Source organism: Camelus dromedarius, chromosome 24 (genome assembly GCF_036321535.1).
Source record: "Camelus dromedarius isolate mCamDro1 chromosome 24, mCamDro1.pat, whole genome shotgun sequence".
NCBI classification, from domain to species: Eukaryota; Metazoa; Chordata; class Mammalia; order Artiodactyla; family Camelidae; genus Camelus; species Camelus dromedarius.
Window position 1 is genome coordinate 28528588 of NC_087459.1, and position 25030 is coordinate 28553617.

The following is a 25030-nucleotide window of genomic DNA, read 5'->3' on the forward strand; positions in this document are numbered from 1 at the left end:
ACTATCTTTTCTTTCCAGAATTTGGATAACTTCACTCTTACTCACGCTCCCTTCTAAGGAAAAGGGATAAACCCGTTTTGCTCCCGGGCCTGCCCGGGCGAGAGTTTCCAGCTCCTCCCAGTGTTACATCCGACATGAGTTTTAGGGCAAATTCCCTCATTTGTTCTTTTCACTAACAGATGTTTACAGAACATCTGGTCATGCAGTGTTCTGTGTGAATCAGATGTTCTTGTCCTGAAGGGCTTTGCAGGTGAGGGAAGAGGTGCGTGTGAATAATCTAGGTGAGAAAGTGGTCCGGGCGGGGAGAAGCGTGTCTGTACGCCCTGCACATTGACCTCTGGACTTGGTGCCCTGGCTCCTCACTGGATTCGGAGACTGTTTCAAGTCACCTTGCCTTGGCTCTTTTCTTCTGGTGGGTTTGATACAAGAAAAGTGGGGCGTGAGAGGATGGCTGTGTCCCAGGTCCCAGGCGAGTCCCTGGGATGCCCCATCAAGTGAGGGTCCTTGGCTTCGCACAGGAAAGAATTTAAGAGGGAGCCATAGTAGAGTGAAGGTAGATTTATTCAGAGAGATACGTACTCCGTAGACAGAGTGTGGACCATCTTAGAAAGCCAGAGAGAGTGACCACGAAGTTAGTTTTTGTGGGCTGAGTAACTTCATATGCTAACAAGTGAGAGGATTATTCCAACTACTTTGGGAAAGGGGCTGAGATTCCCAGGAATTGGGCCATCCCCCACTTTTTGACCTTTTATGGCCAGCCTCAGAACTGCAATGGCGCCTGTTTGGAGTGCCATTTACCATACTAATATATTACAGTGAGCATATAATGAAGCTTAAGGTTTACTGGAGGTCAAATCTCCTGCCACCCTGGGCCCCAGGGTCTACTGGGAGTTGAATTTTCTGCCATCTTGGTGTCATTCTTTTAATGGTTGTGCCCTGCCCCTTCCCTCCTGTCTCAGCTTGACGGACTGTCCATACCTTAGTGGTCAGGGAAGAGAAAAGACACTGCTCCTTCTGATGGGGGAGAGACACTGTCTGAGTTGGCCCTGGAGCAATATCAAGACCCTCAAGCCCAGGCCCCTGACCCCAGTGGTGAGGAGGAATGGCTGGGCGCTTGACCATTTGCCCAGTCAAGCGCCCAGCCTGTGGCATGCCCCTACTTCCCCACCCCTACTGTGTGGCCTCTGTTGCCCTTGCTCGAAGGCAGCCTGACCCTGGCAGGGTGGTGGAGGGGAGAGAGGCCTGGGGAGTCTGTGGCCATGGCAACTTGCTTCTGATCCCACAGCTGCGAGCAAAGGCGGTGGGCCCGGTGCCTCTAGGGCTGTAACTTCTCCAGTGCAAAGGTGGAGGGGCCCAGGTTTGAAGGAGGAGGCTTGGCCGCATGGCTGGGAACCGAGGCCATGTGTGTGTCTGACCACAGGAGCAGACGCTCCACCTTGGGGTTTGGAGCTGGAACAGGCCGTCCTCCCCACAGTCCCCGCTCACAAGGACCCCGCAGTGTCTCCTGCGCCCGGCCCCCTCAGCTGCTGAGTCACACTCCCCAGGGTTCACCAAGGCGCTGGGCCAGAGCCGGGCTGAGTCATTAGATGATGAATTGTGGAATTTTTATTCAGGCTGTCACCACAGCGGCGGTGGGCCCTGATCCCCACCCCCTACTTCCCCACCAAGCAGCTCAAAACATTCTCTTGTCACTTGTCATCCCTTCTCCATCTTGGGGGGCTCTGGCAGGGAGCACAAGACGGTGGCGGGGTGCGTGGGGCATCCCTGAGCTTCCCTGCCTGTGTCTAGATTCCGGACCTGTTAGAGGGATGGATGGGGCCTGGCTGTGAGCTCAGCGAAGAACCTCAGATCTCATTTCGTTTGGCTCTCTCGTTGATGACTGAGGAAACAGAGGCTCAGGATTCAGAGGCGGTTGGAAGGGCAGCTTTGGAGTCAGAATCATATCTATTTCTAACAAGCAAACCGAGGCTTCACTGCCTGTAGCATAATGCTAACGGTGCTGGCTTCGTAGGCCAGGAGGCTTCCGGAAGCCGATGGGTGTGAAGCACGGGTGGGCGGCACTTGATGTCTGTTATTTGATCCTGTATCTGATGGGGAGGCCAGAGGCTGAGTGAATTAGAAATAAGGACCTGAGGTCTGAGTCCTTCCTGCTCAGGACTCAGAGGGGAAGTTCAGGAACTCCTTGAAGTCTCCTTTGGAGACCAGGTCAGAGGGCATGGGTTTGGCCAGTAGGCAGACAATCCTAAAGCCTGGGTACCTCCCAGCCCTGCAGGGGTCACCGTGGGATCACAAATGCAGGGTGCAGGTGCTTGTTTGGTTCTCCCAAACCAGAACACAAGCAGAAACCACTGGTGGGCCCAGCCGCCCTGAATCCCTCACCCACCTCCTTCATACACACCTCCAAGCAGGCCTGCGGGGCCAGAGAGCCTGCTGACTCCCTCCCACCAAACGTGAGCCTGGAAGGTGCACACCTCTGCCCAGAGAGCCCCTCTGTCCTACAGGCCAGAGTGGCCAAGGAGGAGGGCTGGGACCACAGACGGTGACTATGCCGGTCATCATGCTCCTGAAATGTCCCCAAGGACTCTGTGTAGCGCCTTTGGAGCTATGACAGGGATGGCAGGCTCTGTAGGCCTCCACTTCCTGGGCCTGGGTGCTGACTGTTTCCCATACCCATCAACCATCCGAGAAAAGGTTCAAGTTTTTCCAAAGAATTTATTAAGAAACAGGAAGAAGATATAAAGCACACAATCAAAGGAATGAAAGAGTTTACAGCCCAGATTCTTCGGCCCCTAGGGACTGAGAAAAATCTGCCTGGCTGACACCGTGGTACTGAGGCCCTGATTCCTTTTTCAACCCCATTTCTCTTGGTTGCTAAGGCAACCTGTTTAAAATTAATTGGAAGACAAGTCAGATTGCCTTCTAAAACCTCCCCAAACCTGCTTCCTAACTGCCTCCTTACATACGGCCCTCTTCGGCCTAGTCCCAAAGGTCCCTCACCCAGGCTTCAGGGGAAGTCGGCTGACCCTGCGGTGCCTTCCCCACCCCTCCAATCACTCTGTGGTCTCTAGACCTATTTTTGATCTTGTTCTGATCCACTTAATTAAACTACATTCATGAACCAGTTGGGAAAGCTGGTTCTGCTAGCTTTGGTCAAGTTACCTATTTTCCTAAGCCTGCATCTGAACTTGACCTTTCTCCTGTTTGGGCTATCTTCTTGAGCAGTCTCTCTGGCAGCTCCCTGCCCCCTCTAGTCCAAGACTGCTTTCTCCCCCAGACAGAACTCTGTACCCCCATCCGATCTCCCATTTAATGCATGGTATAGCTGTAGTTCTCAGCTGACCTGCCCAGGAGGGATGGCCTAACACCTTGATCTTGGCTCCTACTTACCGAACCTTGCCCAGCTCAGATCACCAACCTCATCAACTTCCTCGGAATCTTTCTGACTTCTCTCTTGGATGTCTGCCTTTTTTGAATATTGTCTCTGGAGATTTATTATATGACATGGTTTTATAGATACAGTAATAATGACTACAGCAAAAGGAGAGTTATTCCCTCCCAAATTATATTTTCTCTCAAATATCAAAAGATTGGGCCACTCTTGCTGTTTCGAACGTCTCCATGTCTCTGGTTATCAGGCCTTCATTAGTACAGCCTGATTCTCTGCTGGAATAGCACTGACCCTTAGCAAGGTGCCCATTGGTCCCTTCTGTTCCTGTGGTCACTGTTGTGTCTTACAAATGGCTTCTCCAAATAACTGCTGGAAAGCGAAACAGCCTCCTCCAAAGGAGAAGCAGGTAGTAACTCTGCCCAGACATTCCTGAGCTTTCCCCTCATAATACACGCACAGAACATCCCCATTCGCGCTTACCCTGATGGAAGACTAGTAAGTCAGTACAAGTCGGTTAAACTTTTCCCTAACCAAGACCTCAGATTTGAGCTTTATGATATACAAAAGACACCCACTGCTCACAACAACCCTGCGAGGTGGGCATGCTGGATATTATCTTCCCTATTTTACTGACGTAGAAAAAGACGTTCAGAGAGGTTAGTGAGCTAGACCAAGACCACAAAGCTAGTTAGTGGAAGAGCCAGCACTCAACCCAGGTCTCTGCTGCCTCAATCACTTTCCTTTTTCCGGCACAAAGAATATGAACGGGGTTCTCCGCTCTTTCTCTCTACCTGAAAGGCACCCTCCTTTCACCAGTACGTGCACAAACTGGAAAGTTCCAAACAGGAAAAGGAATGATCGATCGCGTTAATTGCCATGGTCCACGGCGGCATGGGGGTGGAGGGGTGTTGTCTCTTTCACGATGTTCCTGATTTCTTAACACCTGTAGCTGAACCAAGAACTCTCTCTCTCTGCGCTGAGTGGTGCTTTTTTCAGGATTCATTCGGATTCCTGGGTCACAGCTGAGGTGCTGGGGATTTCAACTCCAAATTATGCTCAATGCTGTACTTCCCATCCACTTCACATTTGCCACGGGTGCCTTCCCACCCCTACCCTCCCACAAAGAAAATTCAGTATTTCTGTCAATTGTCTGATGCTCAGCTTCCCAGGATTCTCATAGTGTCCTGGAGAGCCCTGTGTCTCCTGCATCTTTAGAGCATCTGTGGGATTCTCTTCCTGCGTGCAGGTGATGCTTCCCTTCTGAAGTTCTCTATTCCTGCTTTGCCTCCTAGGTGAGCCACTTGGCTGGAGCTGTTCCACCAGCCAGGCCCTCTGCATATGATTCCTGTGCAGCTCTGCAAATCTGTTGCTCCAACCTGAAAGCATATGATCCCCTAGAGGCCAGCACCTCCCAGGACCCGCTCCACACACATTAGCAGGTCCTCCCCCCCCCCCCCCCACCATCTCATCTCTTTTGTGACTCAGAGCTGAGCCACCCTCCTGGAGGCTAGAGTAGTCTGTGTCCACAGTGCCCCCTACTGGATATTTCCCATAAGCCAAGGTTTTGGACGATTCAGTTGGTCCCATCTGATTTCTAGATATCAATTCATTCCACAGACATTACTGAGCACTTACTAGACGCCATCACTGCTGACTCTGCAGAGAGAGCTGCAAAGAAGACAGACACAGCACCCCACTCGTGTAACTCATTCTATACCAGCTGGTTCCACAGAACCAGCTCTTGATTTCCAGTTGTCCTGAATTAGCTGGTGAACCCAACAAGACCTTCCCCACCTCTGGACCCTCCACAATGACCAATCACCGGAGGGGACCGCCTGACCTCTGCATACCTTCCCCAGGCAAATTCCTCAGCCAGTCACCAGACAGGCCCCTGCTCTGATGACCCTTCCCACTCCTACCCCTCCTCCAACAGAACCGTCTCTCCTGACTCATGTATTCATTTGCAAGGCCAGTGGTTATTCTTGAATATCACTTTTTTGAAAAAAAATTTTGAGTATCATCTATAGAGGTACACTTTTCTGACGTAAATATTCAGGTACATATGTTATTTAATGGACAATAATAACTAGTAGAAATGTGCATATATGAATACCAGGAAATAAGTCAAACAGAATCCAATCTCCCCAGTCACTGACTATTTACATATTTTCAACCTATTTCCACCTGGGAACTATTCAGGTATACTTTACCCTGTAGCTAACCTTATGGGATCATAAATCCAAAATATATTTTTTTTAAACCTATGATTGCATCATATAACATCATACCCTTCTAAATAGTTCTCATAGTTGTCATACACGAAGGCAGTACCTCACTGTCGTGCTAGACCACAATCTACTTGGCAATACCCCCAAGCTGAGCCGTTTCCTGTCAATGACTATAATATATAGAGTGGCCACAAATATCTATGGGCAAATACTATTTTTCTCTTGACTTATTTTCCCAGAAAGTATTTCCCAAAGAGAGATAACTTTATCTTACAATCATTTTTTTTTTTGACTCTTGTCAAGTACTGCCAAACTTCTCCAGGAAGCATCGTTTTATAGCGCCAGGAGTCTGTTTCCCCACGACATCGTTTTAAAAACATATTTTTAACCAATGCAAGGGATTGATTTTATTTTATTTTTTATTTTATGTGTCCTGGCCTGCGTGTGTTCCTCCTGGGTGCACAGCTCATTTGTCCCTTTGACCGAGTAAATCTCTTTAGTCACTGCATATGTTGGAGACTCAGCTCTCCCTCAGATCAACTCTACGTAATATCCTCATCTTAGTGATTTTCCTTTCATGTTCATTGTTCTTTGCTGTGCATACATTTCAAATTTTTATATAACTGAATTTGCTGCCCCCCACCCCCAACATTGATGATTTCCCCTTTCGCTTCATTAGACAATCAATAACCTCCCTGGAAAAGGATTTTCTTTTCCCTACACCTAATGTCCTGTGCTTTCCATCTGGACTTGTCCAAAATCTCTCTGGTTCCCATGAACGCTCATTGTTCATGATCCTTACATGAAGATTCCCTTTGGTCATCTCCTGACAGTCCCTGGATAAACGTGTCCACCTCAGTTCCACCGTTGCCCCAGCCCGTGCAAAGGGCCGGTGGTCATGGCTCACTGCTGACTGGATCCCTCCCTGCGGTTTTCACTGCTCCACCCATCCCAGCCCCACTACCAACTTCTCGGGTTTTCCATCTGGTTTGGCCCTGTAATCCCACACCTGGCCTCTAAGATTAGATGTTTTCCACACCAAAAAATGGCAGTAATAACAAATGCCCTCACCCTTTAATTCAGCCAAGTGAAGGCCAAACTTTCTCGAAAGGAATTATGCTGGAAAACTAAAGGGAAATAAAAATAAACTCCAGGAAGTGACATCAAAACGGAAGAGATTTTACATCCTACATAGATCTTGCCTCCGATTGGCTTGGAGGTGGGAGGGGAGCTGGAGGGTAAGATCCAGTGTCTCCCCATCTCTAATACTCAGAACCCTGTGTTTTAGGCTCCAGCCCAACTGGGTTCTGTCTTCTGGGAGCACATTCTCTTCATGGACTTCAAGGTAAACACCTATTGGCTTTGACTGGTGTCTGTACTTGGCCCCCCACAAAGCCCACCCTGTACTTCCCTGGGGAGCACCATTATCAGAGGTACCTCTACTTCCTGGCTGCAGCTGGTGGGAGACGCCATTTATGGCCATTTCAAAAACCCAGGCCTCTTCTGACCTGGTGGGTCCCTGTTCCAGTCTGAGGGGAGCCAGGTTCTCAGCTCCCTTCCAGAAAGCACATCCTTGACAGACCCTGAGCCCTTCTTGGCTCAAAGGATTCCTTCCACCCGCCTCCTCAAGTCTCCCCCTGGCTCCTCCATCAGGAATGGTCGTGCAGAAAGAAAATCAGGCCTAGCTTACAAATCTCAGAAACCTAGACTCTACAGCGGCGGCAGCAGCAGTCACCCACAGAAAGCAAGAGGGTGGTCAACACCAAGAAACCCTTCAACCCCTCCTCCTCTGCTTCTGAGGGTTTTGGTCACGCCACCCGCCTTGGTCCCTATTCCTGCACACCTGCAGAGGGGTTTGGCATTTCACGTGGAAAAGTTGCCACCCTCTGCCCGCTGGGAAAATGCCCTTAGCAGAAGCCCTGCCTCCCTTCTCCTGCCCCAGTCCCGCCCCAGTCCCGCCCCAGTCCCGCCCCAGTTCTAGCCCTTTAACTGTCAAGAGGGCGGACCCGGAAGACGTGGATGGTCCCATTACTGAGGGACACGACCAGATATCTGCCGTCCACCATGGTGGTCACCCGGGGCTTTTCCAGGCCGTGATAGGCCGTCAGAAAGTCGCCGAGCAGTGACCCCTTCGGATCGAGGATCACTACCTTGTTGACCTCGCGAAGGGTCAGAAAGATGTAGCCCTTCTTATCTACAGACACAGAGCCTGGCTGGCAGCCGTGCAGGCCTGGCCCCCGGTACTCCCCGATCACCTGACCCAGCCCATCACAGACCACCAAGCTATTCTGCTGCCAATCTGACCCCACAAAATTGCCCTGGGGGCTGGTGGTCAGGAACACCAGCGCCCGCAGGCCCCGGTTGGCCTTGCCCCCAGGGATAAACCGGGTGGCCAGGCTGCCTTCCATGTTATATACCTCCACGTGGCCCGACACGCTGACAGCCACTCGGTCCCCGCTTGGCATGGCAGCCACGGCGTGGCTGGCCTGAGAGAGGCTCAGCGCCCGGCGCCACTGCACCTCACCCTCAGGGCTGATGAGATAGAGTCGCGCACCGGCTGAAAAGGCCACGGCGTCCCGCAGGGCAGCCACACTGCACGGGGAGCAGCCCTCGGGGACGGGCACCGCGCCCTTGTAGTCGCCATTGAGGGAAAAGCGCTTCAGGGCTCTGTTCTGCTCGTCTGCCACCAGTATCTCCCGGGGGCCAAACGGACAGAGCCCAGTGATCCGGGGAGACCGCTTGTCTCCCGGCATCCGCGTGGGGAAGCTGCAGAAGAAGATGGGCCTGGGGAGGAGGCCGGAGCCCTCCAGGTTTGGCCCGGGTGCTGGGCTGGGCTCCCGGGAAACTGACTTGAACCTGCCTTTGAATTTCCTCTTCTTGTTGGATCTGCCACCCCTTGGTATCTGCGCTCCTCCGTCTTCTTGGGGTGTCTGGGCTCTGTCCTCTTTGGGGGTCTGGGCTCCATCTTCTTGGGGAGACTCGGCTCTCTCCACCTTTAGGATCTGAACTCCATCTTCTTGGGGTGTCTGGGCCCCATCTCTACTCTGGGGCTGGGTTTCATCGCCAACCTGGCTTCCAGCTCCATCTTTCTTGCTGTCCTTTTGGGACTGCTGCTCCTCAAACGAGAGCCTGAGCAGGTGGCAGTTCTCGTCCAGGAGCCCAGGATGGAGCTCCAGCCGGGGCAGCAGGCAGGGGGCTGGCCCAGGCAGCCAGGGACAACCCTGCAGCTGCCGGAGCCTCTGGGCAATCGCCCCCTCCAGTGAGAGTATCTCAGCCTCGCGACCCAGGCCGAGCACCCGACGGGCGAAGGTGGCCGCCTCCCTGGCCACTTGCTCCTGGCCCTCCAGCTCCCTCAGCCTCTCCCGAGCAGCCTCCTCGGCAGCCTCCACGTGGGCCCGGAGCTGCCCCAGCACCTCCTGCTTCTGGGCCAGGAGGGCCCGGAGGACCCCTTCAGCTGCCTCCTCCACCTGTGTCCCCACCCTGGCTGCCTGCTCCCGCAGCTGGGCCAAGGCTTCCTTTTCCATCATCCGAGTGGCCTCAAGCTCGGCCAGGTTGTTGTCCACACCGGCCAGTAGCTCCTCGAGGCCTGGCTTCCGGGCACGCACAGCCTCGGCCAGGGGCAGGCAGGGGTGGTCCAGGTGGGGGTCCAGGCGGCACTCTCGGCACAGCAGCTGGGAGCAGGGCTGGCACAGGAAGCGCAGAGCCTCCCCCGGGTGCTGGGGACACTGGGCCGCCTGGCGCTCCCGGGCCTCCTCGTCGTAAAACCCCGCCCTGTAGCCCACCAAGTCCACCACCCGGTGGGTGTGGGTCTGCCGGGTGCAGCGGTGCCCGTCAGCACAAGCCTGGCACAGGTCGTCAGCGCAGTCCAGGCACCGGGCTGTGGCTGGCCCCCCTGCGCTGGTGCCTCCCATCAGGGGACACAGCGCGCAGGCCGGTTTCCCTGCGCACAGGTCTCCATCGGCCCGGGCCTTCACCAAATCCAGGAGCCCATTGACAAAAAAGTTGGTCTTGAAGGCGGCCACACCCGTGGGTGGCACAGGTACGGACTCACGGCACTCAGGGCATCGGAGGTGGCCACCCTCAGCCAGCTGGGCCAGGCAGTCCTGGCAGTAGGTGTGCAGGCAGGGCAAAGTCTTGGGCACCTGCAGCTGCTCCAGGCAGATTTTACAGGCCAGGAAGTCGCTGTTCAGGGCTTCCAGCAGGGAGGGCGAGGAGCCCTGGGAAACCATTCTGCAAGGGAAGAGTCAGGGTCAGAAGGCAGAGGACACCCCCACGGTGCCTCCAGCCTGCCCTCCCGCCTCTCCCCCTTCCTCCAGCCCCGCCAGGTCTGGGGTCTCACCTGAATGGCCAGGAATTTGCTTCTGGTCTCTTGAGCTAAAGAGCTGCCTCTCTCCTCCCTGCATACATTCAGCAAATGTGAAGAAGTAAAGGCTGTTTTCAAAAGTCAGGTCCTGCGAGAAAGAACAAGACCAAGAAGCCCAGCCTCAGAGAGCTGATGGTGGAATGACCAGCGCCCCGGCTGAAGGCCTTGTGGCGCGAGCCCCGTGTGAATAGACCCTGGGGTCCTGCTGGTGGGGGTATGCTGGGTGGGGGCCGGGCAGAGGGGACACAGCCGACCGTGCAGGTGGGCGGAGTTGCTTTGACTCCTGGCAGGTGGAAAGTACGAGGGGCCCCAGTTCCCGGCGCCCCAATCCTCACAGCCCCTACACCTGCCTCCTAGACACTGGCAGCAGCTTCTCGGGGAGTGGGGGCCCCACGTCCTGCCCGACTGTCCTGAAATGGGTTTTGGAGCAGAAGGAAGGAGATCTGAGGGAAAGAGGCTGCCCTGCGCTTTTCTTCCAGCTCCTCAAACTCAGGGTCACTGCAGCCTGTTCCCCAGCTCCTCGGGCCCTTTTCTTTCAGCCTTTCCTGCTGCAGGAGGCCTCCTGCTCTCCTAGAAACCTCTGGAGGGTCGGAGTCACGTGAGGAGTGTCTGTGAATGCCCCCAGCTCCCAGCACAGTGGCTGTGAAACACTTGATAAAGAGACTTGGAGGATTTCTCCCAAACTTCCAGGAAGCAGGGGCTGGGAGGGGAGCTCAAAGAGTGGGTGGGTGGGGGCTTCCAGGGAGGCCTCGGCTCTCCGGCCTGAGGGGTAAGGCCCGGGGCGGCCGGGGTGCTCAGGCCCAGCCTCTCCTCCCCTCCTGCCTTCTGAGTCCCTCTCCCCCCTCCCTTCCTCTTCCTCCCGCTCTCTCCCTTCCCCCGCTCCCTCCAGTTCAGTTCTCACTTCAGCGGCCCCCAGTCCCCAATCCTTACCTAGCCAGAGCTGACCTTGGGCTCCAGGGCCGGACTGGGGGGCCCTGAGGTCCGGAAGCCACTGTTGCTGGGTCCCTGAAAGAGAAACAAAACTGAAACTAATTGTACTTCTGCAACTTCCGTCCCAGGCCCGGGACGCCGACTTGCACAGCCGCAGGCCCCGCCTTCTTCCCTACCCCAGCCTGGACCTCTTCCTCGGGGCCTCCACCCCCAGCAGGGCACAGCCCCCCACCAGCCGCCTCCTCCAGGGCTCCCGGGCCAGGTCAGCTTTCACAGCTGGAGTCACCGAGATCAGCCTGTCAATTTGAGCCTCAGGATTCTCGCAGCCTGCTAAGTGTGTTTATTGAAGTGTGTTTGTCGCAGGCACAGGGGAGGTGCCCCAGGGTATGTCCTCTGAGGGAAGAAATGAGAGATCATCATCAGTGATTCAGAGACGGAGCTTAACTGCAGCCCCGTCCTCAGGGGAAGGTCCCAGTGCTGCGACATATCTGCAAATCCAGCCCTAGGGGAGGCCCTTCGTGCCATAAATTTCTGCTGAGATACGGGGCTGTAGGAACCAGATAAGGGACCTCAAACTGAGAGGTCAGCAAAGGCTTCCTGGAGGAGGCGTCATCTGAGATGAGAAGAACACAGGGAAGAGTATTCCGGGAATCGGAAACAGCAAGTCCATGGAATGAAATACCATGACTCTCCTGGGGGCTCCAGTTAATTCAGGATGGGGGAACGGGACATGTGAGTGGTAGCAGATGGGGTGATAGAAGGAGGCAGTGGTCAGATCATACAGGGCCTTATGTTCTATACGAAGGAGTCTGAGTTTTATCCAAAAAAGCCAAAAGAAACCATAGAAGGATATTTTCCCCAACATCTTATGAAAATTTTGAAGCACAAAGGCATCGAAAGAATTGCAGTGAACACTCATATACCTACCACTTAGATTCTACACTTACTATAGGTGATTCATCACGTATCTATGTACAACTCCCTTTATCAATAGAGGAGAGCTGGTACAGAGTCCAGGTGAAAAGCAGAGGAGTTTGAGGTGACACGGTGGCACTAGGGGCAGAGAGGAGAGTGGAAGATGGTGGCTTCGCGTGTGAGCAATTGTTGCAGGTGTAAGAAGCCATGAGTCTTGTGATGGGCCCTGGGGAGGGAGGTGCGGGAAGGAGGGGAGGATGTTTTCAGGTTTTGCAGGTCTGGGGTCAGGAGGGAGGGATCGGCTGGCAATAACTGGGGCTTATGACTTTTCCATACTGTTAGCGGATGGAGGGACCCCTAAATTAGGAGGCCACCAAAGTGTGGGTTCCTGCCGCCGACTGTGAAAGAATTCACACAGCAGAGGCAGAGGGACGAAGTGAATAGCTCCTTATTGCTCTGAAGGGGAAAAGGAAGGAAAGTGCTCAAGCAGGAGAAGGGAAGGAAAAGCACTTGAGGTGGGGATGGGGGCAAGGCACTCCAGTTGGGAGCCGTCAGCCAAGATGGCTGGTAGGAGCAGCTCCAGCCCAGATCAGGCCAGGTGGACTTTTCTGAGAGGCTGCCACTGTCATGTCCTCTTTCCGGTTGTGATGGAACCAATCAGTCTTTGCTGGAATTTTTCAGTCCTTGTATGGACTTTTCCGGTTGTTGTCATGGCAATCGTCAACTGTCACGGGCGCTGGTGGGCGTGTCACTTAGCATGCTAATACATTACAATGAGCGAATAATGAGGCTCAAGGTCTACTGGAAGTCAAATCCTCCACCATCTTGAACTGGGTTCTAACCAGTTCTTGTTTCTTCTCTGCAGCTGCCTCCTGAGACTTAGATAAGAGTAATTAGTTTCTATTTGAGGGAGGGGCAGGGATGTGATCCTGAGAACGAAAAGGAAAGCTGCTTTTAACCGGAATGCCTGCAATCTGATGGACCCAGCATCCCTCCTAAAAAACCATCTCCAGAGATTCTGTTCAGTCATGAAAATTTTATAGGAAATGAAGGAATGATCTCAGTTACTCTTTGAGAATGGTCGTCAGAGTCGTTGCCATCCCCCAGTGCCTGCAGGCTTGTCCTCATCAACTGCTTGAGCCCGCTCTTCTGTGACTCAGGGAGGCCTGGGAGACTGCAGCTCTTCAGTAAACAAGAGGCAAGGCTTTTTTGTGGTGGTGAGGGGAGCGGCACAGGGTCCTGCTCCCTTTCAATACTTTCCCAATATATCTGTGGTTTTGATGAAGTCACCCAACAGTGTCCAAAGCGAGAAGAGCAGGGTCAAGATGGCATTATGGGGACACAGACAGAAATCCGCGTAAGAGAAAGTCCCAGGAGCCACAGCTGGAGAATGCTGCCCTTCCAGAAGGAGGAGAGGGTCATCGCAGGTGAATGCTACAGGGCAGATGGTCAGCCAAGCTGAGCACAAAAAACATGTTGGCACGTGTGTGTCCCTAAGTATGTGCACACACCTGCACATGTGTACAACCTCCATGTGTGCTGGTTTGTGCAGTCACGAATGGATTGTTGGATGCCTGCCTTGGCCAGACTGCATGCCACACACTGTGCAATATACAAAGATCAATCATATATGTTCCCCACCCACAGCAGTTTATCAACAAATGTAGGAGGTGAGATTTGTACATGATGCAATATGAGATAGAAAAATGTCATATTAAATGTCAAATTAATTATCACAATGACCTCCTTTTACTGAGTATTTACCATGAGCTTGGCATGGAGTGTTGTCAGTGTAACCTGATTTAATCCTCACAGTAACCTGGTAAGATAGGTACCCTGATTGACTCAGGAAACTGAGTTATAAAGAGAGTGAATGTCACCCAAGGTCCCAGAACACAACACAGAAGAGGGAATGTTTGATTTCCCCTGGAATGGTGTGGCAGCGGTGGCAATCAGGAAGGCTTCCTGTAAGAGGCAGCATTACAGCAGCTGTCCTATCTCATCTCCCCAAACATTGAACAGTTGCTCAAAGTGCCTCTAGTGTGTGGCAGACCCCAGGAGGACAGTTTCTCCACCCTGAGAACAGGCTTCTGAGCCAAGTGATAACTCAGCTATAGCCAAGAGATAAGTGTTACCATGGAGACACATATGGGGAGGAGCAGGTGCTCTTGCCAGATGCTGGGGATTCCTCAAGATGACTCGAGGGAAGGCCTCTCACAGTGGATGGTCTGATAAGGCTGGAGAGCTGGGAGGTGGAGGGCAGTAGCCAGTGATGGGAGCGGGCAGGCAGAACACACTTCAGTAGGACCTGATGAGAATTCTGTAAGGCCGTAAGGTAATGGGGAGCCTTACTTTTATTAGGCCAGTTTGGACTTTGTTCTATAGGTACTTGGGAGCAGGGCAAGCAAAGCTTTTTCATTTTAATTTATACAAATAATCAGCATAATTGAAAATAACATTTAAAACTCATGTCACCAAATAACTTTAAAATGTAAACCACTTATATCATCATCATAACAAAATACCTTTTTTCCTACGTGTATTTCCTTTGGTCTCTGATAGGAGCATAGCTTACACAGTGGCCTCTATATATTTATAGACAGTCGGCGTGATTGTAGTTGGAGTGTGTAGATACTTCTTGTCTACTTGTCAGTCTCAACACACATGCTCTTCAGGACTTGGAAGTTCTCCTTTTTTGTTGATTCTCTCCCCACGGATTTCTCTGTTTCCCCGTCTGGATCTCCCATCATTCAGATGTTCCGTCTCCCAAATGGGTCCTCTAATTTTATCTTTTCTCTTATTTTCTATTCCTTTCTTTTTTTGTACTACTTTCTGGGAGACGACTTCTACCTAAACCAGTCCAGTCCTTGTGTTGTGTTTTTTCAAATCTACAGTCACAGTTTTAATTCATGAGTTCCTTTTTTTTTTTTTTTTTGCACCTTATTTTTCTTTCACGGAACCAATATCTTCTTTTTTTTTAAATTTTTTTTAATGGGGGGAGGTAATTTTAGGTTTATTTATTTATTTATTTATTTAATTTTTAAAAACAGAGGTACTGGTGATTGAACCCAGGACCTCGTGCAGGCTAGGCACACACTCTACCACTGAGCTACACCCTCCTCCAGAACCAGTATCTTCTTACATCTGAGGGTATGGATGATTGTGTGTGTGTGTGTGTGTGTGTGTGTGAGAGAGAGAGAGAGAGAGAGAGAGAGAGAGAGTTTTCTTCATCTTGCACAGTATCTGTTACATCCAAGTTATGGTTTCCTTCCTCCCTCTCTCCTCTCCCTTCCTCTCTCTTTAGGTCACTGTAACATTTATTGTTTTATATTTTCAGATTAGCTTTCTGAGGTATAATTTATCCACAATGAAAAATCACTAATTTAAGTGTAGAGTTCAATGAGGTTTTTTTTTCAATTTTTTATTGCAGTGTAGTTGATTTACAATCTTTCTTTTTTCTTTTTCTTTCTTTCTTTTTTTTTTATAATGGAGGTACAGAGGATTGAACGCAGGACCCTGTGCATGCTAAGAATGCGCTCTGCCACTGAGCTATACTCTTCCCCCTCAATGAGTTTTGACAATGTATATGGTCAAATAATACCAACACGGTCATGCTACAGTACCATATGAAATAAGGAGGTTGACATCGCCACAACACTATTAACAAGACCATAGACCTTATTCAGATGTCACCAGTTTTCACATGCACTCAAGCGTGTGTGTGTGTACTTTGTGTACAGTTCTATGCAATTTTATCACAAGTATTACCCCCATGTGACCACCACCATAATCAGGACACAGAACTCTCCCATCAACACAGAGAAACTGTTTCCCCATCCCTAACCCCTGGCAGCCCCTTTTCTATAATTTTGTCATTTCAAGCATGTTATACAAATGGAATCATAAAGTATGAAACCTTTGGAGATTGGCTTCTTTTCGCTTGGTGTCCTTGAGACACCCCTCCCTCCACCTTGTCGCATGAGTGTTAATAGTTCCTTTTACGGCTGAGTAATATCCCATTGTTTGGGTGCACCGCCATTTGTTTATCTATCTTCTCATTGGAAGACATTCAGATTGTTTCCACCTCTGGTTTTTACAAATAAAGCTACTACGAACCTTCATATATAGGTTTTTGTGTGAACCTAAGTTTTCGTGTCTCTGGGATAAATGCTCAGGAGCACAGAAGCACAACTGCTTGATTGTAGGATAAGCCTATGTTCAGTTTCACAAGAAGCTGCCGAACAGTTTTCCAGAGTGGCTGTGCTACGCCCACCAGGAATGCGTGAGGGATCCGAATCTTCACATCATCATCAGCATTTAGTATTGTCAGGTTTTTTAATTTGAGTTCTTCTAATAGGTATGACATCTCATTACGATTTTAGTTTGCATTTGTCTGATAGCTAACAGTGTTGAATGTCTTCCACATGCTGAGAATCCGTATATTCTCTTTGGTGAACTGTCTGTTCTTTTACCAGATTGGATTTTTATTATTTTTTAAATTTATTTTTTAATGAAGATTGGCATATTTTATAAGGTTCTTTTTTAATATATATATATTTTATTGAAGTATAGTCAGTTTACAATGTTGTGTCAGTTTCTGTGCACAGCACAATGCTTCAGTCATACATGAACACACATATATTCATTTTTATATTCTTTTTCACCATAGGTTACTACAAGATATTGAATATAGCTCCCTGTGCTATACAGAAGAAACTTGTTGTTTATCTATTTTATATATAATAGTTTGTATCTGCAAATCTCGAACTCCCAATTTATCCCTTCCCACCCGCCTTCGCCCCACTGGTAACCATAAGTTTGTTTTCTATGTCTGTGAGTCTGTTTCTGTTTTGTAAATAAGTTTGTCTTTTTTTTTTTTTTTTTTTTAGATTCCACATATGAGTGATATCATATGGTATTTTTCTTTCTCTTTCTAGCTAATTGGCTTTTTAAATTACTGTTGAGTTTCAAGAGCTCTTTATATATTCTGGATACAAGTCATTTGTCAGATTTGCGATCTGAAAATATTTTTTCTGCCAATCTGTAGCTTACATTCGCGTCCTATAAACAGTGCTTTCTGCAGGGCAGAAGTTTTTTATTTTGATGAGCTCAGTGCATCAGGTTATTCTTTTATGTTCATGCTTTGCATCATGTCTAAGAAATCTTTGCCCAACCCAAGGTCACAATGATTTTCTCACACAGTTTCTCCTACAAATGTTTTCTAGTTTTTAATATACAGGTCTTGCATTTCGTTTGCTAAATTTATTCCTAAGTATTTTATTCTTTTTGATGCTTTTGTGAGTGAAATTATTTTTTAAATCTCATTTTTGATTGTTTATTGCTAGTTGATGGAAGTACAACTCGTTTTTACATTTTGATCTCGTATCCTATGACCTTGCTAAACTCATTTATATGTTCTAGTAATGTTTTTTCTTTTTATTTACTCCATACAAGGCCATGCCATCTGTGAATAAAGACACGTTTACTTCTTCCTCTCCAATCTGTATGACTGTAATTATTTTTCTTTCCTTTTTGTACTAGCCAGAATCTCCAGGAATAGTTGAATGGAAGTGGTGAGAACAGGCATTCTTGTCTTGCATTTGGTCGTGGGGGAATCTTGCACCATCTGAAACCAGAACTAGTTTCTGCCGACGACTCTTCTCCCCTGAGTCTGGGCCACGCTTTCCTGCTTCTCTGGGAACCTTGGAGCATTTGGTGCTGGGGGTTGTTGCCCATGCCGCTGTTGCCTAGCAACTAGACTAGCCTTAGCTATGGATTTTGTTTCCTGGGGGTTGTGAGGTCACTGACCTCTCTAGCTGGTTTTTCTGTCCTTATTTTTCAGTCTGACTTTGGGATTTCCCTATGTCTACATAGCTTAGTTGTCTGTCAGTCACTGATTTGGAGAGATGGTGTTCAAAGACCTGGAGCCCTATAAGGCTCCTTCCTTCTGCCAAGTGACCTGTGTGTGGTGGCCTGGGGGCACATTTGGGGTTCAGCTATACTCACATCTCCCCCGGCTTTTACTTTCTGCTGGGTTCCCTCCTTTTCCCAGAGGAAACCGATATGCAGATCTCATGGGATACTTTGCCATATTTACATCCCAGTTTCATTAAAAAGAGCCATTACATTCTGGAAGTAGCTATGCTGCAAAATAGTTTGAAATGAAATTATTGGGTAGTATTCACTTAAAAGTAAAATTATAGAGCCAGATTTAGCCTGAGGCTCTGGCATTTACTGCTCCTGCCATCCAGCGGAGCTGACAATGTGGGCTGGATGTCTGTGTTAGGTCTGTGTGTATCCTAAACCCATCAGGCTGGAGGTGTCCACTTTCACTAAGAAGCATGACTGATGCTTATCTCCTGCTCCAAAGGAATCATTCATACCTCCAGCTGCCCAGGCAAGTCTGGTTGCAGTCTCCAAATTTCTGCTCACCTTCAGCACGATAAAGCTGCCAACTCGGTGCTGATTTTCTTGTTGGCATGAGTCTGAGATTCAGTCAGTCTTACAGCAACCAAAGTTGCTCTGAGTCACTCAAAATCTACCTGGTCACGGGCTAGCCAGCTTTTGTGGCCCAGAGCCATAGGCCCAGGATCAGATGCCCAGTGACAGCAAAACCTGCTTTGCAACCCAGGTTGATAGTAGGTTCTGTTTACCTTTTACACTCCTTGACCTCTCTGCTATTTTTTAAATTTATTTGTTTAAGGTCCTGGCGTCACAGTGGTAAGGAAGGTCACTCCTTGATAGTCAGAACCTTATAACATGTTGGGAATATCTCTGAGATAGAACTTCACTTCCGCTTATAGGCAGTACAGGTAAAAAGTGTGAAGGGACATTCTTGACCTTGGTCCTAGATTCAGGAGAGAAGAGCAAATAGTAGAGGCTTCTGTTTTATTTTATTTTTATTGAAGTATAGTTGATTTATAATGTTGTATTAGTCTGGTGTACAGCATATTGTCTCAGTCATACATATACACACATATATTCCTTTTCATATTCTTTTTCATGACAGGTTCCTATGATCCATTGAATATAGCTCCCTGTGCTCTACGGTAGGAGGTGGTTGTTTATCTGCTCTGTACATAGTACTTTGTATCTGCCAGTCCAAGTCATAGAGACTTTTAAAGGTCCAAGCCAAGATTCCTTTAGAAAATTTCCACGTACAAGGTAAGGTTCCCATCTTAGTTTACAAAATGCCGTAGGCTTGAAGATGTTTACGTGTAAATGTACACCTCTTGCTGCACCTATGAAAATAATCAGACCAAAATTAAAGGAGGCCTCTCTGACACTTGAAACTGTCCATCACTCTTTTCTCAAAACTCGCTCCTCTCTTGGCTGCCCCTCCTCCTCCTTCTGGGACCACTGCCTTCAGGGGCTTCCCTTCCTCTTCCACTCCCTGGTCTCTGGGAACCCAAGCAAGCCCAACTCCCAGCTCAATCCATTCTGAGCTGTCTTCCCACCCAGGCCCACCAGGGGGAGCTCTGCCCCTGCTGAAGCTGACTAGCCCCAGGCACAAACCTCCTCTCGTTTCTGGGCTTTGTAGGGTGCCTGCCAGCCTGTGGTGCCTCACCCATCACCAGAGGCCCCATGCCCCGTTATTCTTATACACTCTCCTCCCCTCAACCTCCCTCTTATACTAGGCTATCTCCCTCAAAGATTCCCCCTTCACAAGGCTTCAGGTGCAAAAATCAAAAAGAGCACCCAAAACACCATTCATCAGTGTAAATATTTTATGCAATATTTTAAAATAATAATTAGCACAACAATCCATAATAAATAAAATTTCAAAATTTTCGGTCCAGACAGAATCGGTATTACTGATTTTTCTTTTGGCCTCAGGCCTCAATCTAGCCCAGCCCAGGCGGGGTTTCACCCCCTACCACCGAGTAGAGGACTTTGCTTCTGTATTTGCCTCTCTCCTGCACCATCACCTTTCTCCTCTCCCCTGGATCCTTCTTTAGCATATTTCCCATCTTAAAAACAAAAGGAAACCAGTCCCCCCCGCCTGACCTCACATGCCCTATCATTCCCTGTCTTGTTTTTCTTTTTCTCTTGTACTGACTACAATTAGGCTTTTGTTCTCAACACTCCTCAGAAAGCGGCCCTGGCCAAGGTCACCAACGACCTTCACCTCGTCTGTGCTCCTCTTATTTGGCGGCAGTGGCGTCTGGCAGAGGAGATCACCCCCTCCTTAAAGCTCTTTCCCCTTGGCTTCTTGGTCTTCCAACCCTCCTGTTCCTCTTCCTGCCTCCCTGCCACGCCTTCTGTGGGTTCTCCCATCTTCCTGACTCTAAACATCAGAGAACTCACTCATAACTGTTGCCTCACACTGCCCAGGGCAGAGGGAGAAGAAAAAGAGTCATAAATCTAGTGTTTAAAGCCTTTTAATAGTTGGCACAATCATTCAAGAGATTTAGACAAATAGCTGTCGCTTCCCATTGCAAGTGTTGGAAGAGGCTGGATCCTGGGGTAATTGCTAGTGGAAACACGAGCATTGGGGGAATGAGTGTTTCTGTCAATGGAACCTATATGACCTCTCCTGGGATACCATGATTTATAATACAAAATATTTATTTGGTCTTCATCCACAGTTCTTGGCACCGAGCTCCTAAAACCCTTGGAATTTCCTAAGTGATGAGAGCCTTAAAGGAGTCTTTTCTTAAGTTACTGAGGTGACTTTTGGGCCCCACCTAAGATAGGTGGCTGATTGCCAGGAGCACCAACCAGGTTATGAGAGAATTGGAAAGGGGCTGGAAGTTGAGTTGATCATCAGTGGCCAATGATTTGATCAATTATGCCTATGTGATGGAGCCTCTGTAAAAACCCAAAAGGGCATGGTTTGGAGTGCTTCCAGGTTGGTGAACGAGAACTCTTCCTTGTGCCACCGTGCCAGCCCCAAACTTTATAGGGACAGAAGTTCCCTTGTTTGAGACCTTGCCCTATGTATCTCTTCATTTGGCTGCTGAATCATATCACTTAATGTCCTTTGTAATAAACCGGTAATCTAGTGAGTAAATGAGCTTCTTGAGTTCCGTGAGCCACTCCAAAAATTAATCCAACCAAGGAGGAGGTCATGGGGCCTTGTGCTTTATAGCCAGCCAGCCGGCAGTGTATACATAACAGCTTGTACTTGGGATTGGCATCTGAAGCAGAGGGCGGTCTTGTGGGAATGAACCCTTAACCTGTGGAATCGGACACTGTCTCACTTCTGACAGCTTCAGGAGTGAGTTCAATAGCAGGACACCCAGCTGGTGTCAGAGAGTTTCTTGTTGGTATGAAGAAAACCCACCATATGCACATTGGAGACTGGTGGCCCAGAACCCTTACCTCCTTACAGAGAAAATGTTTAAAGTCCCTTGAGGGACTTTAAAGATGATCTGTGTAAAAGGAGAAATACAGTATCTTCATGACTGTGATGACTCAGCACTGCAAAGGTGACAGCTCTCCCCCAAGTTAGTCTGTTAAATGCAATCCTAAATGTATATGGTTAAATAAAGTCCTTACATAGTTAGAAAATGTTGGCAAGAAGGACTCACTCTACTAGTTTAAAATGTGTTTTATAAAGTCATGGTAATAATAATTTTTTTAAAACCACGAAAACCACACTGACACCTTTGCTGGCACAGATAAATGGGAGTAAATGGCAACAGAACAGAAGAGAGAGCTCAGAATGAGATCACACTTGCAATATCTGAAATTGACAAAGGATTCATATCCAATACACAGCAAATCAATTTTCAAAAGACAAGCAACCCACAGGAAAATAGGCAAAGGTGACGAAACTAAATGGCTAGCAAGCATTTTAGAAGATGTTCACTGGTAGTCGGTAGCTTTGCACCCATCCAAAGGCAGGTCTGTGGAGACAAGGGAACTGGTGGGAGTTAACATGGGCACAGCCATTCTGGAGAGCCATCTGGCCAAGCAGTGAGACTAAGTTATGTGTACATCTGATGACCTAGCCATGCAACTCCTAGAGAAACACTCCTGTGGACAGGTCTTAAAAACCTCAAAGAATAGAAACAGAAAAGATGAGTTCCACAGAACACATTCATGTGCAGAATTTTAAAACACTTGCTAAGATAAAACAGCACAATGTAACTTTCAAGGCAACACTAATATACTGATGACTAGTTAATATATACGTGGTGCATTGGAGCAGGCACTGACGGAGGAAGGGAGAGAGTAGGCATGGGTACAGAGGGACAAAGGTGATGAGAAATAAGTCTTGCCTGGGCTGTTGACTGTGGGGTGATCTGAGATGTATCACCAGCTCAGCCCTCTGGCCCTGAGGTCCAATTAAAGGTCTAGGAGGGCAGCTGTCACACTTTGGTGGTATCAGAATCACCTAGTCCCCATATTGTGGCAACAAGCTTGAGCCCCTGGGTTCTTTGATGGTGATTCTGACACTTACTCTAGTGTGAGAACCACTGTTGCAGGAGAAGACCCATGCTATGGGTTGAATTGTGCCCCACTCCCCAGTTAGTGTGTTGAAGTCCTAACCTCCAGTACCTCCCCCACCATGACCTTACTTGGAAATAGGGTCTTGCGGATGTAGTTAGTTAAATTGAGATGAAGTCATCCTGAAGTCATACATGGTTAGCCCTAATCCAATAGGGTCAGTGTCCTTATGCAAAGGGGAAGTTGGCACAGAGACATGAACACAAGGAGGCTGCCATCTGAAGACAAAGGCAGAGGGCATGATGCATCGACAAGCCAAGAAGCACCAAGACTGCCGGCCAACCCCCAGAAGCCAGGAGAGAATCACGCAGTGGATTCGTCCTCTTGGCCCTCAGGGGAAACCAACTCTGCTGTCACCTTACTCTTGGACTTCTGGCCTCCAGAACTGCTAGCAAATACATCGCTGCTGCGTCAGCCACTCAGTTTGTGGCACTTAGTTATGGCAGTCCTAGGGGACCAGTCCAGGGGCTAGCCCCTCCTGGGGTGCGTAGGAGGTCTTGGTCTAGTGCCTGATGAGTGAGTCTTGGGGGGGTCTCCCCGGCCTGTGGGGCTGCTCCTGAGAAGAGCTTACCATCAGGAGTCCCGAGCTCAGCCTGCCCCTCCAGGTTTAAGAGTGAAGCCACAGCAAACACTTGGCTGCTCTGGCATCGAATCAGGTGTCTCTGATTTATTGGACCAAATCCCAGGCCTGGATATTCTCAGCATAGGTCTCTGCAGTGCAGACAGCCCCATGCCGGTGAGGGAGGAAGAGGAAGGGAAAACAGCTGAGTACTTGCCCCCTGCTTCCTCAGCCCTGGAAGGTTTTAACTCAACCCTGGGCATGAGATAGCCAGGAGCATCTTTCCTTTCACTTCCATCTGGTCTCCCCCACAGCATAGAAACAGACACCCCCAATGCTGTTGGAAGAGGTCCCCACCACTTAGGCAGAAAACCTCCATCCTGATGGAGGTGCTGGGGGACAGCTGGCTCTGCTAGCAATTATGACCTAGTGGTATTGGCCCTGGCGTGGGAGAGAGAGAGCAGTTTCCTTTCCTAAAAGCTTGTTCACATAGTCGGCTTTCAAGCTAGGCATGCCCAGTGCCAACCTACCTCTTCCTAAGTGGGTGACCACAGGCAAGTGACTTAACCCTTCAACTCCTCAGTTTCCTCATTTATAAAAAGGAGATAAAGGTCCTTGCCTTGTAGGGCTCCTGTGAGGATCAAATAAAATAATGATGTGCTTTCAAATCTTTTCCATGACTGGCACATGGAAGAAATGATTGCATTGGTAAGCAGTTACCTGAGGGTGGGGCACCAGCCTCTGGCAAGCCCTGCCTGTTGGTCCAAGGGCTGGGAGCTCCCTCTGCCCACCTATAGCCTTTTCAGGGCACGCTTTCAGGGTTGAGGTGCCCAGGTTGGGAAGCTATGAATTAATGCACGTGCATGCTTGGCACTAGGCCTGGCATTTAGACCAAGGGCTCACAAATGGTTGAGCTGCGACTGTGATCAGGGTGATTTTGGAAGTCTGGTCAACAGCCTGTAATGGTTGTGGAGGACAAAGTCACTCCGTCCTTGCCAGACATTATGGGTCCTCTTTTCCTGAAGATTCAAAATTTTAATCCCATTGAAATGGGGAGGGGGGTAGGGCAGAACCAACAGGCTACAGTTTTATCTCACAAACCAGAGATTCTGGGGTTCCTCCACCTACACCACGAGAAGCCTGTGGCCTTACACCAAGATCAAGGCTGGGGAGCTCTGCTCGTAACCGAAACATTTGGCAGATGCTGAGTCTTCTCTCAAGGGTGGGGCTTGAGAAGGGGTTGCTGATGGCGGAGCTTGAGCCTTTAATCTGGCCAGCACCTGCCCCTCGGAGAGCGCCCAGTGACGAGGTGCTGTGGGCACCCCAGCTCTGCCTACTGTCCTCCTCCTCCATCCTGGCTTTCCCACCACCATGCCTAAAGGTCCCCACTCCTAGCCTTCAGTCTGGTCGCTGGTCCTGACCCACCCTCACTCCCATGACTGGGCGCTGGGTTTGTTTTCTCTGGGTTTGTTGCTCTACATATTTCTCTGGGCTTTGGATGCTCTTGACCTTAGCAAACCCCAGCCCCTGGGGCTCCACATTGATGCTGGCTGATCTATCCTCCCCACCCCCATCCCACACTGCCTCCCTGCCCTTGACTCTCTCCAGGAGGCCCTGAGCTAATCAGGCTGATTATTGCCCAGGTCCAATTCTACTTTCCTTGGCTACAACACGCAGTAAATTTCCTCAGCCGCCAGGCTCCCCTGTGAGCCCTGCCTCTTGTCAGGCAGCCCGACTTAGGAAGCCGCCAGCTCCCCCGCCTGCTGTATCATCACAGATGAATCAGGCCTGCCCAACCTGGGGGTGTAATCTAAACGCCATCTACAGAATCACATCACCCTCAGCAGCAAAACCCAACTGTCACGTCTTCCCGGGTATCTCCGGGGTTCTAAACGCCAAGAACCTTACTGTTATTTGAAAGCCTATACTATAGTCTGTCTGCAGAGAGCTGAATTTTAGAGGAAGCTTTAGAAAATGATCTTCCTCCTCTCTACACATCCTAAGGGTGGGCTAGTGGCATTAGTCTTAGTTTATCATCAGGGAATTGTCCTTGAACTTTCAGCCTCATTTCATACTTGACCCATTCCCAGAGTCTCTGGGTGACTGAAAGGATCTGGAGAGGCCTAGAAAAGGAGAAGGAAGGAGATCAAGATGCTTATTTATTCCCACGCCCAGGGCCCCCTGTGATGGAC

At 49.5% G+C, this 25030-nt stretch overlaps 2 protein-coding genes across 2 annotated transcripts in view; both read right to left on the reverse strand.

Annotated features, from left to right (window-relative positions):
- The window catches only part of COL26A1 (collagen type XXVI alpha 1 chain), a 25383-nt gene extending 20350 nt beyond the window's left edge, over positions 1 to 5033 (reverse strand). Inside the window, exon 1 of the mRNA XM_064478783.1 lies at positions 5024 to 5033. Coding sequence (XP_064334853.1) covers positions 5024 to 5033 — 10 coding nt within the window. The remainder of the gene's footprint in view (positions 1 to 5023) is intronic.
- On the reverse strand, positions 2693 to 11052 carry TRIM56 (tripartite motif containing 56). Its single transcript, XM_010984061.3, has 3 exons — positions 10910 to 11052; positions 9956 to 10067; positions 2693 to 9846 (listed from the first exon to the last, which is right to left on the reverse strand). The coding sequence occupies exon 3, from the start codon at positions 9843 to 9845 to the stop codon at positions 7602 to 7604; it is 2244 nt and encodes a 747-aa protein (XP_010982363.2). The 5' UTR covers position 9846; positions 9956 to 10067; positions 10910 to 11052; the 3' UTR covers positions 2693 to 7601.
- Positions 11053 to 25030: the final 13978 nt, after the last annotated feature.